The sequence below is a fragment of the Emiliania huxleyi genome (genome assembly GCF_000372725.1).
Source record: "Emiliania huxleyi CCMP1516 unplaced genomic scaffold EMIHUscaffold_8, whole genome shotgun sequence".
Lineage (NCBI taxonomy): Eukaryota > Haptophyta > Isochrysidales > Noelaerhabdaceae > Emiliania > Emiliania huxleyi.
Genome location: NW_005196021.1, coordinates 1,356,343 through 1,367,987, shown reverse-complemented (window position 1 = coordinate 1,367,987; position 11,645 = coordinate 1,356,343). Strand labels below are relative to the sequence as shown.

General features: G+C 64.6%; 5 protein-coding genes across 5 annotated transcripts in view; 3 read left to right on the top strand and 2 right to left on the bottom strand.

Annotated features, from left to right (window-relative positions):
* The window catches only part of EMIHUDRAFT_97136 (hypothetical protein), a gene marked incomplete at both ends in the record, with an annotated part of 6,591 nt that extends 5,472 nt beyond the window's left edge, over positions 1 to 1,119 (bottom strand). The window contains one exon of the mRNA XM_005759715.1: positions 97 to 1,119. Within this exon, the coding sequence (XP_005759772.1) occupies positions 97 to 1,119 (1,023 nt within the window). The remainder of the gene's footprint in view (positions 1 to 96) is intronic.
* An 896-nt stretch (positions 1,120 to 2,015) lies between these two features.
* EMIHUDRAFT_198786 (hypothetical protein) lies at positions 2,016 to 4,123 on the top strand (the record flags this gene model as incomplete). The annotated part of the gene is made up of 4 exons (XM_005759714.1): positions 2,016 to 2,297; positions 2,377 to 2,445; positions 3,404 to 3,643; positions 3,818 to 4,123. 4 exons carry the CDS (start codon positions 2,016 to 2,018, stop codon positions 4,121 to 4,123), a joined length of 897 nt encoding a protein of 298 aa, XP_005759771.1.
* A 347-nt stretch (positions 4,124 to 4,470) lies between these two features.
* On the bottom strand, positions 4,471 to 6,775 carry EMIHUDRAFT_433088 (hypothetical protein). Its single transcript, XM_005759713.1, has 6 exons — positions 6,217 to 6,775; positions 6,077 to 6,102; positions 5,597 to 5,827; positions 5,266 to 5,309; positions 4,891 to 5,001; positions 4,471 to 4,825 (listed from the first exon to the last, which is right to left on the bottom strand). The coding sequence occupies exons 1-6, from the start codon at positions 6,671 to 6,673 to the stop codon at positions 4,606 to 4,608; spliced, it is 1,089 nt and encodes a 362-aa protein (XP_005759770.1). The 5' UTR covers positions 6,674 to 6,775; the 3' UTR covers positions 4,471 to 4,605.
* A 167-nt stretch (positions 6,776 to 6,942) lies between these two features.
* EMIHUDRAFT_350967 (hypothetical protein) lies at positions 6,943 to 7,567 on the top strand (the record flags this gene model as incomplete). The annotated part of the gene is made up of 1 exon (XM_005759712.1): positions 6,943 to 7,567. A coding segment is annotated over one exon (501 nt), but the record flags the coding sequence as incomplete, so codon positions are not given.
* A 1,214-nt stretch (positions 7,568 to 8,781) lies between these two features.
* EMIHUDRAFT_448571 (hypothetical protein) lies at positions 8,782 to 11,199 on the top strand (the record flags this gene model as incomplete). The annotated part of the gene is made up of 4 exons (XM_005759711.1): positions 8,782 to 9,419; positions 9,521 to 9,725; positions 10,014 to 10,370; positions 10,440 to 11,199. The coding sequence occupies 4 exons, from the start codon at positions 8,782 to 8,784 to the stop codon at positions 10,968 to 10,970; spliced, it is 1,731 nt and encodes a 576-aa protein (XP_005759768.1). The 3' UTR covers positions 10,971 to 11,199.
* Between the last annotated feature and the right edge of the window lie 446 nt (positions 11,200 to 11,645).

The following is an 11,645-nucleotide window of genomic DNA, read 5'->3' as shown; positions in this document are numbered from 1 at the left end:
GTGATCTCGAGCCATCTCGAGCCGTCTCGGGTGATCTCGAGCCATCTCGAGCCATCTCGATCCATCTCGAGCCATCTCGGGTGATCTCGGGGCCACCGAGTGGAACTTGAGGCTCGCGGCGCCAAAGGCCTTCAGCACCGGCGCGGCGATGATCTCCTCGACCGAGCTGGGGCACTTGCGCACACCTTTTTTGTTGGCATAGGGCAGGGCGCGCGTGAGGAGGGCAGCTGGCGGCGGGGACGGAGGTGGGGGCGAGGGTGGCGGCGGCGACGGTGGAGGCGGTGAAGGTGGCAGTCTCTCGCCGTCGATGATCCACGCCGTCTGCGGCAATTGGCGGGAGAGCTTGAGGTAGCGCCCGCCCAGAAAGACGGCCGCGTGCTCCACCGACACCGAGAGCACGTTCGGCCGGCTCGGCGGCTGCGGCGGGCAGAGCGCGGACGCGCGCAGCAGCTGGTCTGCGCGCTCGCTTGAGAGCGCCTTGAGCACAGACCGAATCGAGTCGGCGGCCTCGGCCCCGCCCGCCTCGCCGCCGCGCCCACCGCCGGCCTCGCCGCCCTGCCCGCCGGCCGTCTCGCCGCCCCGCCCGCCACCCCGCCCCCACTTGCGCTTGGGCCGCGAGCGCGGCGGCGGAGGCAGCAGCGGGCGGAGCAGGTCGAGATCGGCCATGGCCTCCTCCGCGCACGGCCGCCGCACCAGCACGCTGATCTGCAGGGCGGCGTCGGTGGCGCTCGCCAGCCCGGTGGCGCGTGCGAGCCGATCCATCAGAGCCCAGCGCAGCGCCTCCTTGATGTCCACAATGTCGGCGCGGGTGGCGGCGGCAGAGTCGGCGGCGGCGGCGGCGGCATCGGCGGGCGACGGCTTGAGCTTCGCCGCGCGCTCTCGCACGAGCATGCTCGACGGCAGCTGGATGTTGAGCGTAAACTGCGTCACCTCATACGCTACGGCAGCCTCGGCCACGGCCCTGCAGGCGGCGTCGAGGGTGCGCTCCTCCAGGGTGCCGAGGCAGAGTGAGCACACCGGAGTGTCAGCCGCCGCCTCTGCCGACGCCTGGCCATACTCGCCGGCGGTGCGGGTGCCGCTCAACCTCAGCGTGCACAGCTGGCAGGCGGTGCTACCCATCGTGAGACCGCGGGCTGGACGAACCCGCGTGGGCCTTCACAGCCTTGTTATTGAGAAGAATTTAAACAAAAGAACTCTGTCTCAGAGCACACAGGCTCGACACAGGTGCGAACTGGCGCGTGCTAGTACTATCACCGGCACACCACCGGAGCCGCCTAAGCGACTCCGTTAAGAACGGCAATGCACTTAGCACCGTGCACAATGCCGCTGTCCCCGCACGCTAGCTCGTTCACCGTCTGCCACGCCACGGCGGTGTGGAGAACGACAGACAAGCGCTGCATCTGCAGCCCGTGCCAGTTCTTGGTGGTCCATGTGACCTCATCGAGGTGCTGAGCGTGCGAAAGTTTGTTACTCAGCTGGTCCGCCGCCTGGTGTGAAGTGTTTATGTACTGCATCTTTAGTGCACTTTAGCGCAAATTTAGCGCGAATTCAGCGCAAATTTAGCGCGAGTTCACTGCGACTTTACATCCAGATTTAGCGAGGTTTAGTGCGTCTTTAGTCCAGCCGCGCAGTAGGATCCAGCCGCAGCCCCTCGCTGGGCCTCCCTCCCCCTGTCCCCCTGCAGTCCCCTGCCCACTCGCAAAAGTTCCCCGTCCCGTCCCTAACCGAACGAAGGTTGTTCAGCTGAATATCAACCTCCGGTGCTTTCCGGGCTGCTTCTCCGGGCTTACCATTTCGAAAGATCAGCAGACTTGGCTTGACAATAACTATCCGGCTCTTGTGGCGAGGGACGTGCACGCACTAGAGAGGGAGAAGGCAACACGGGACGAGGCCAGGGCCAAGCAAGCCACAGCGCGGCAGGATGGACCGATTCAAAAGATGCAGAAGGGAGATTTATATAAGAAAATCAAGGAGGTCTTCTTTGAGCTGTTGCCATTGCACTTAGGAGGAGGTGCATGGCTGGGGCTGGATCCAACATGCTTGTACGAGTACACGCGTATGTAAAGCTGCTTGCGGTGACTACATGGATCATGGCCATTTGGCCGTTTCTGTCATCGTGGTCTGGATCCTTCATCCTTTGGTTCAACATTGGCTTTGAAATTCCAAGACCGACCCTCGCCTCTACTCTATTACAGCTGGTGGTCACGGGCACAGCATGGGTTGTGCGGTCGGAGGTGGTGCTTGCGGTGGCGCATTCAACTGTGCTGGTCCTCCTCTCGGGAATTGGTGCTGTGCCTGTGCTCAGTTGGGAGATCTTGCTCTGGAGGGCTGCATATCTAGCCTCACTGGGAGCCTGCCTTTGGGTCGTGAGGGCAGGGGCCAGGCATCTCCTGTGGTGCATTCTTGGCAGCCAAGGAGCAAAGCACGCGGCCCTGGCTAGCTGTGGTGTGGCCGGGAAGCCGTGCTAAAGGTGCGTGCCCGCACTAAAGATGCGGGACCCACACTAAATGTACTGCAGCTGCCCGCACCTAAAGCGAACTAAATGTGGCGCTAAATTGGAGATAAAACACACTAAATATGTGCTAAATATGTGCTAAATTTGCGCTAAAGACGCACTACACACGCACTCGAACACACACTAAATAGCGCACTAAACTGTCACTAAAGTTCATTCACACGCACTAAATTTAGACCCAGGCGCCCTCCGGTTGGGCGAGTAGGCCGTGCGGTCAACGCTGCCGCGCGCGACTTTGCGCGCGAGGCGGCGCAGCTTGAGAACGGCGGTGGGCGAGAAGCCGCCGCCGAACGTCTCGTGGAGCAGCAGGTTGAAGTTGTTGCGCTTGACAAAGATCGCGTCGTGGTAGAAACCGCGATGCGCCTTGACGTAGCCGTGGCCGGTCTTGTGGGAGAAGGGTTGGCCGGGCTGCCCGCGCGCCTTGCAGCCCATGTTTAGGCGGCGGGCCTTTTCTTCGGTGTTGCCGAAGGCGTAGGAGTGGCCAACGGAGGCGGGCGTGCCGCCACTCGAGGCGTTGCCAACGCCCGGCGAGGAGGTCTTGAGGAGGGGCGTCCAGAGCTTGACTTCATTCACCTCATCGCATCCTCCCGGTCCCGCATGGGGTTCCGCGAGGTCGACCTTGTACCCCTCGTTGTACTGCCGGGTGAGCTCTGGTTTCTCCTTGTCGCCGTGCACGACCGGCGCGTTGGCCGGGGCGCGCATCGCGTCCGCCCAGGCGGCGAGGACGCCGTCGTGGGGCCGCCGGTGGTGGGCCTTGTTGTAAAGGTAGTCGCCGAAGAAATCGACTGGCATGCCCCGCTCGAGCGCGACCCGAAGGGTGGGAAGCGCCGCGGAGAGCCAAAGGCCGAGCTTTCGCTGGAGCTCGTCTTGGAGGGTGTCGGAGGAGAGGGCGGTGGCGTATACCGGGGCACGATCAGCACCACCAAGTACGGCCTGACGTGCCAAAAGTGGAGCGATCACTCGCCGCACAATCACACGCACATCACGCCAGACACACACCCGGGCACTGGCCTCGGCGACCACAACTACTGCCGCAATCCCGACCGGAGCGAGGGCAGCGCCTGGTGCTACACCACCGACCCGAGCCAGCGCTGGGAGGACTGCGACATCCCGGCACCCGATGCGGAGGTGTGCGCACCAGAGGGGGAGTCTGGCGCCGCGCCGGGCGACGATGAAGGAGACTTTGTTTTTCCGCCGAGCCTCTTCTCCCCGAGCCCCTCCCCCTCGCCACTCCCACCGCCCAAGCCCTCGCCGTTCCCACCGCCACCGACGCCTCCACGGCCACCGTCATACCCTCACAAGACCTTCGTGGAGACGGTGGAGGAGGTGATCGAACAAATGGAGGAGCAGGCAAAGGAGCACCCCGCAGAGGCTGGGGGTGCCGTAACTGGCGTGCTCGTTCTCTCGGCGGCCCTTTGCTGCGGCCTCTGCTACTTGTGCCGCCGCAAGGGGAAGCAGGACCGCAAAATGAACGAGCTGCGGGTGCGCGAGCGCGCCTTCGACGCGGAGATCGCGCGCTCGAGCACGGAGCTCGCCGACGAGAAGGCGATGCAGTGCAAGGCATCGACGGAAAGCGACAACGAGGGAAACGGGGAGCCTGCCACCTGACCCGTAGACCTTTGAGACTGCCTGCTGGAGCTGCAAGCACGCACTTTTGTTGAACCGCACTTTTCGTTTATTCGTCAGCCCTGAGGGTGCGGCGTGGAAGCTGGCACTGCTGCGTACGTGAGGTCACACGTACCGGCGAGGACGGTCGTGGCGGTGATCGGGGTAATACTAAACGCTTGCGCTCTCGTCTCGATATATCTCGAAAACCGCGTTGCGTGCGCGCGTGCCCAGCGCGTCCCCAGCGCCCAGGGTCGCGGCGTCACACGGGCTGACGCGGCGGGGCCAGTGTGCGTGGGGGGGGACGGCGCGACCCCCCAAAACTTAAGTCTTTTCTCTCGTTTACCGTTGACGTATCGTCTCGGTGTTTACTACTCCGCTCGTGCGCCGATTTCCCTCGCGTGCGCCCAAAAGGGGACCAACAGAGCGACTTGGAGAAGCTACTGGTACTGCGGTTTAGTGCCTCAGCAGGGATGTGCTTGGACCTACCCTCGCGTTCGCTGTGACTGGGGCATCAAGCAAACCACGTATAGAAAGCCGTCCGGGTGGGAGCACGCCTCGTACAGCCAAGAGACGGGCGTGTTCAGCTCTACCACCACCCCTTGCACGATTGCAGTCGGCCGCTGCCCCTCGCCGCCGGAGCCCTCGGCGTCGGAAGCCGCTGCAAAGGCGCGTGGCAGTAGCAGAGCTAGAGCGTCGGCGAGCCTGCGGTGGAGCGTGTTGTGACACAACCGACACCCCTGGTCGAGGCGGCGAGGACGTGGACTCGCGTGGTTGGGTCGCCCGAGGGCAGCAGCGGAGCGACGGGCAGCTGCCGCCACTCGCGCTGCGCGACAAAGGCGCGGGTCGGCACAGCGCGCTCGCCGCGGCTGCCGAGCGAGCTGCGGCGGGCAGGGCGAGTGGGTTCAGGGTCGAGGGTTGGGTTTGGGAGGGCAGAACGGGGAAAGGCATGGGTTTGGAAGGGCAGAACGGGGAAAGGCGCTGCTCTGACCGGTGGCAAGCAGCAAGGTCATGGGCCGGGCAGTGGAGTGCCCAGCCCAGGCGCAGTGCCGGGCGCAAAGCATGGGGTGTGTGTGCAGAGGCGGCACGCCAGAGCAAAACAGCCTAGAGCGCTCTCTCGAGCACATCTCGCCTATATCTCGCGCCGGAGCAGAGACGCCTCGAGCGGCGTGCGTGCCTGGCAGTAGACCTGCGCCGATGGCGCGCAGGGGGAGGGGGGGGAGGCTCATCTGGCAGCGGCTGCTGCGGCTCGGCGGCGGGGTTCCTTCTTTTGGAGGCGGGGGCGGTGAGGGTGCGTCGGTTGCGATGATTGCAGTGGCTCGAGCGATGGTGGACGTAGGACTGTGGCTGCGGTGGTGTGCATATGCCCTACCCCCGCACTGCTGTGAACAGGTACCGGACCCGTACTGTGACCTGGTAGCATGTTCGATGCGCGATGCGCGCGCTTGTGCGCGCGCGTACGCACGCAGAGCTCACCTCGTAGGGAGACGAGGCCGGCGCATCCGAAGCACTCGGCTGGCCTTGCTTGCCTGCGGGCGTCTGCTGGCTTGCCGCCTGACCCGCCGCCGCCTGCGATGACACAGGAGATGCGGGAGGCAAGCAGGATGGCGGCGGCAGTGGTGGCGGCGACCCGCCACTCGACGGCGCCGGCGCCGGCGAGCCCGCCTCGATGGGCGACGCACTGCAGAGGGCCTCAAAGATGCGCGCCTGAGGTGTGAGAGGAGAGCGCGGTGAGGCGCGCGACCGCGAGCTCAGCTCTGGCCAACACGGTGTGGGCGTATGCGAAGGCGGGTCTGGCTGCAGACGCGCTGTTTGCGGCGGTGGCGGAAGCGGCGGTGCGCGGTGGGCTAGATGATCGTGAGCAAGGGGGTGGACTCCGACGGCGACCTGAAGGGATCAGTGAAGCTGATGGTCGATGCCGATAGCGCGATCCGCCGATGCGCAGAGGCTTGGCGCGTCGTCGAGCGGACTCAGGTCCATGACTGCGTACAGGGGGCGGTCCAACGTGAGCGATGCTGCAGCGCGCGTCGGTGGGAGCGGCAGAGCGCGGAATGTGAGGTGTCACCCGCCGACTGGGCAGCGGGTGGGCGGCGCACCGGGTTGCGCCGAGCCGCAACGCAGGAACGCAGACTCTTTCAGAGCCGAGCGTACGAGGGCTTTCGCGTCGTCGACCGAGCCGCGCAGCTGGTCCGTCGGCCGCGCCTGGAAGCGAACTGTCAGCTGCCACGGCAGCATATCGCCATTGCCCGGCTGGTCGTCGCCGCTCGTCAGCAGGTCAAAGAGCACGCCCACCGGCACCTGCCACCGCAGCGGCTCGCCGCGGCACTGCATCCACATCGAGCTGGCGCGTGCCATGGGCGGCGCAAAAGGCAGGAAGTGCTCTACCACCTCGCCCGTCACGAGTGGTAGCCAGCTCTGCCGCGGCAGGTTTGCGTGGTAGCACGGCGGCGGTTCCAGCGTCGTCACCTCATCTTGAGCGAGCGAGAAGACTGCCGGAATGCAGCCGGCCCAGGCCAGCTCACGCGCCTCGGCGGCCTCCATTTGGCCCTCCATTTGGGACGGGCTGCTCTTCTTCGCCGCCAAATCCCGGGCGGGCTCGCACTGACACGTTACAGGTACACCACGGCCCGCCAAGCGACCCCGGCGCGCGCGAGCCAGGCAAGCGCAGCCGGATTCTTTCTTTCTGTGCCGTCGTAAGAGGGACCTACCTAGTCCCTACCTACCTACCTACCCAGGGACGTGTTGTGTTCCCCGTCCCAGACCGCGCCTTGGCTTGTTGTTGGCAGATCCTGTTGGCGGCGGCGTGCCTTTTTCCCGGCCCTCCTTCTGCATTTTGTCCCCTTTGTCGCATTTCGCACACCCGCGCGCTCCGCGAGGGCATGAGCCTTCCGCGATTCGATCCCGCAGCCAAAAGCTGCTCGCTCGAACCGCGGCCGACTCTGCCATCGCGGCCGCAGCTGTTGAGCTCTTCGCAGAAGACTGGTGCCTCATATGCTGCCTCCCTGCGGATGCTGCCGGCGAGCCTGGCGGTCCGCTGTACTACAAGGATGTGCTGACTCGATTCTACCTCGAATTCTTCTACCCCCGCGACCCCACGAACGAATGTGACAGGACCATCGGGTCCTTCGGCCACCAAAGCGGGATCACCCGAGAGCAGCTGAGCCTGCCTCTGGCCTCGCCTCCCTCTCCTTCAGGCATTCGTGGCATCCGATGGGTCGCCCAGAGTATCGACCTCTGGCTTGTCAGTCGCGGTCACTTGATGACCCCCATGAAGTACAGCGATCGCCACCTCGCTGGCCTCTTCGCAGGCCCCCCCGACCGCGTCGAACTCATCGGCGCGGGCTCTCTCGGCTACGGGACCGGCCCCAGCTTCGGCTGAGGGCTAACAAGCTGCCGAGCCCAAATCACTGTGAGAGTCGTGATTTCTTGTTGGTCTTTAAAAATCTCTCTCTCTCTCGCGTTCGTGAGGGAGGGAGTTTTATCGCCGTCGCGTTTTTTTCTTACTCCGATGCTAAAATCTTTTTTTCGTCGCCCGCTTTTGTGAATCGTACGTACCACAAATTCTTTTCTGTTGAGTGTCTTCACGCTGGGTTCGGACTTTTTGCGGGGTATGGTACGGTACTCTCACGCAACCCACCTCGAGACCATACCCCCCCCCGCCTGCTGACAGACCCAGCCTCCCGGAGACCGGGGGTGGGCGGTCAGGACCATACCCCCCCACCCTTTGGGTGGCAACCATACCACACCCCGCAAAAAGTTGGAACCCTGCGGGGCTCGGCCATCATTGTGTTGCGTGGGTGGAGATGTCGAAGCGCGAACGAGAGGACCATCGGTACGGGGGCCACGGCGATCGGTATCGCGACAGGTATCGCGATGAGCGCGGCAGCAGCAGTCGGTATCGCAGCAGCAGTCGGCCCCGACACACCGGCTTTGATGGCGTCAGCCGCTCGCACCATCGTGACGGCTACCGCTCCAACGGTGGCGGCTGGGGCAGTAGTGTTGGCGACCGCGGCAGCGGCAGCAGTGGCGGCGGCGGCGGCGGCGGCGGCGGCGGCGGCGGCGGCGGCGGCTGGGGCAGTAGTGGCGGTGGCCGCGGCGGCTGGGGCGATGGCGGCGGCGGTGGAGGCGGCGACCGCGGCAGTGGCGGAGGCGGCGGCCGCGGCAGTGGCGGCGGGAGAAGCGGCAGTCGCTGGGAAGAGCCAGCGGCGGCAGCGCAGCAGCCCGATGGGTCGGACGACGGCTGCTACTCTCCGGGCGCGTCTGACGGGGAGACGGACCCCAACCCGCTCGAGACGCTCAAGCCAGCCCTTTGCAAGTATGTCGCCGCGAGTTCGCAGAGCCGGCAACAGCAGCCGATCCTGTGCCCGCTCACAGCGCGAGGCCTCCCAAAGCTCGAGGAGTTTCTGGGCAAGCGGTACCAGCCGATGGCCAAGGCACTCGGCTGGCCCGAGCACCCCTCGAACGCGCAGAGGTGCATGGAGGGGCACGCCCCTTGCAGATCCGCACCGTGCGCCCACTGGGGCGCGCTCCAGCAGCACGCCGACAAGGTGGGCGGCGTGACGAACAAGCAGCAGCGCGTCTCGGACGCCGCCGCCGCCGCCGCCGACGACGACGACGACGACGACGACGACTTCTCCAAGCGCGCGCGGGACGGCCACATTATGCTGGCGCGCATCATGCGTGAGCGCCGCGATGCGCCGGTGCAGCGGTTCGGCGCAAAGGTGGACGCGCATGCGTTCGACGCCACCGTTCCCTGGCCGCCGCTGCTGCATATCAGCGGCCTGCCGGAGAAACTCAACTCGTCGAACCTGCTGCTGCAGAGCTTCGGGAAGCAAGGCGTCAAGGACGCGCACCCGATCTACCTGGGGCCCGTTAAAGGGCGGGCCGTCCTCGTCTTCGAGAAGGACCACTCCGGCTGGGAGAGGGCGAAGGCTTTCCTCGATACGTGCGGCATGGAGCGGGACGAGGTGGTGCGCCTGCGCGGTGAGGGCAAGACCGAGGAGGCGGCGGCGAAGGAGAAGGCGCGGATCAAGTCGGAGTGGGTGCAGGAGCACGTGTACAACGGGTGGAAGAACGAGCAGTGGGCGAAGAAGAAGCTGTTCCGCACGGTGGTGGTCTTCCGGAGGAAGAACGAGCTCGAGCAGGAGGTGGCGGAGGCGAAGAGGATGCAGAAGGAGGAGCAGGACCGGCTCCTGCTGCGCTCCGTGCAGGAGGCGGAGAAGCTCAAGGAGCAGCTGACTGCGCAGAAGGAGGAGGAGGCGGCCAAGGCGAAGCAGGCAGAGGATGAGCTTGCTGAGCGGTGCTCGCTGTGTAGATGCCACTGCCAGCCCCTGTGCAGCCCCTCCGGTCTCCTCTCCGCTAGCACTGAGCGCTCGCGTACACCGTGTGCACACCCTGCAGGAAGGCGAGAGAGGAGCAGGAGAGGCAAAAGGTCGCGGCGCTTGACGCGCAGCTGGCGGAGCTCCAAGAGGAGCGCGAGGTTTCGCGGCGGCAGCAGGAGGAGCAGCGCGCGAAGCAGGTCGAGAAGGACAAGGAGCTCGACGAGGTGCGCGCGGCGCAGCGCGTGGCCGAGGAGCGGCTGCGCCGGCTCGAGGAGGACCTGCGCGTCAAGAGCCGGGAGGCGCGCGAGGCGGAGGAACGCGACGCTAGATGCTCGACACGCACCTGCTGTAGCCGACGTGACGATCCCCACGCCCACTGCACTCACTGCATTGCTATTATGCGCCGCCACGCCCCCCCCCTCCCCCCCTCCCCTGGCTCCTGCCGGTGCGAAAGGCCTGTCCGGCCCGACCAGAGAGGGGGTCTGCGTGGGGTAGGTGTGGTTTCTAGCGGCGCGGCTCTGGGCAGTCCCTGGACAAGTGCCTATTCACGTTCACCCTGCGTCTGCGCGCAGGAGAACCTCGATCTCGTCTGCGCGAGCCTGAACCAAAAGGAGGCGGCGCTGAAGGAGTCGGGCGCCTCGTCCGAGACCGCGCGGCAGGAGGAGGAGATCCGGGAGTTGAAGAGCTTCCAGGCCAAGCTGGAGCAGGACAAGCGCGAGGCGGAGGACAAGGCTGCGGAGGCGAAGAAAGCGGCTGCGGCGGCGAAGACGGCGGCAGAGAACCAGAGCAGTGTGGAGAAAACAACCTTGGAAGGCATGGCGAGCGAGATGCAGCTCCTCGAGGATGGCGTGAGCTTCGCGGACAAGGAGCTCCGCCGCGGCGATAATCCCGAGCGGCTTGAGCGGACTGGGAAGTTCGTCGATCGGAAGGTGAGACAGCCCCGGATTTGCCAAAATCGCCGGACTAGTCTGTGAAGACGCTGGTTACCTTTTTCGTAGGTGGGCGAGCTCGACCTTGACGTGCTGAAGAAGTGCGGCATGAAGCTGAAGATGACGGACTACGACGCACACGGGAACCCTGTCCACCTCGATTTGTGGGTGGCCAACTGGCAGTGCGCAATCTCTGGCGCCGAGCCAGCTTACTACGACTTGCCCTCTACCTACCCCGCCTTCAAGCCGTCTGACGCCTTCCGTTCTTTCCAGGGCAAGTTTGTCACCGTGCGTGAGGAGGACGAAGTCATCCCCGGGCGGAGCCTGCGAATGCCGGGCCTTGGGGGCCGTGCCGTCCAGACCCCAGACACGGTCTGCAGCGCGGCCTTTGTGAAGGACATCCGGCGCCGCTACCCGAAGGGCGCGGACCGCATTCTTCGCCACATCATGACGACGTGCAACCTGATTCGGGACTGCAAGGCTGCCAGCGGCTACAGCATTCCGCGTGTCCTTTGGGACACGGAGAGGGACGCGCCCATGCGACTGGAGGACAAAATCCGTTACCTCATAGAATTCTCGCGGGCGGGCGGATCTGCTTAGTTGGAGGACCGTTCAGCGGGGATAGTCTAGATCTCCCGGCGCTCTCTCTCTTGCCTCTTTCGCTGGTCTGATACGTTTGCAGTGTTGGAGAAGAGAGAGGCAGCTGAGGGCGTTTTGAGGAGCCGTGCATGTACTGAAGCTGGTCCGGCGCTGCGTGTGAAGTCGATGTGTGGGATTCGGATTGGTTTGTACTTTGTTTATTGTGTCCCTGTGGCCTGTGTAAATAAATAAATAAATAAAACGGGACACCTACTGTGTCTGTGAGGTGGGTAAAAAGGAACAGGTCCCCGCCCTTGCGATCTTTGTGCAGGGTTCTTTGTGGGTGCGTGCGGTCGGCGACGGCTTGTACTCTACTACGGACTACGCCGGGGTCTTCTCTGGTAGGACGGGAACGAGATGATAGTAGGGAGTAGAAGAAAGCAAAGAGGAGCAGGGCGCACTCACGACTCCGCAGGAGAAGCCCCTCCCCCCAGACAAAACACAAGGGAGAGGTGGGTGGGTCACAGAGAACTGCGGCCGCCAGCGACTGAGCCAGTCTCGCTGGCGGACGGGGGAGAACACAACGAAGGGCCGTCCGAAACACAATCACTAAGAAGGGACGTACGGACGTCCATCACTGGGATGAGATCGGGAGATATGTCTGCCGAATATCTCCCGACTCTACAGCCGCCCACA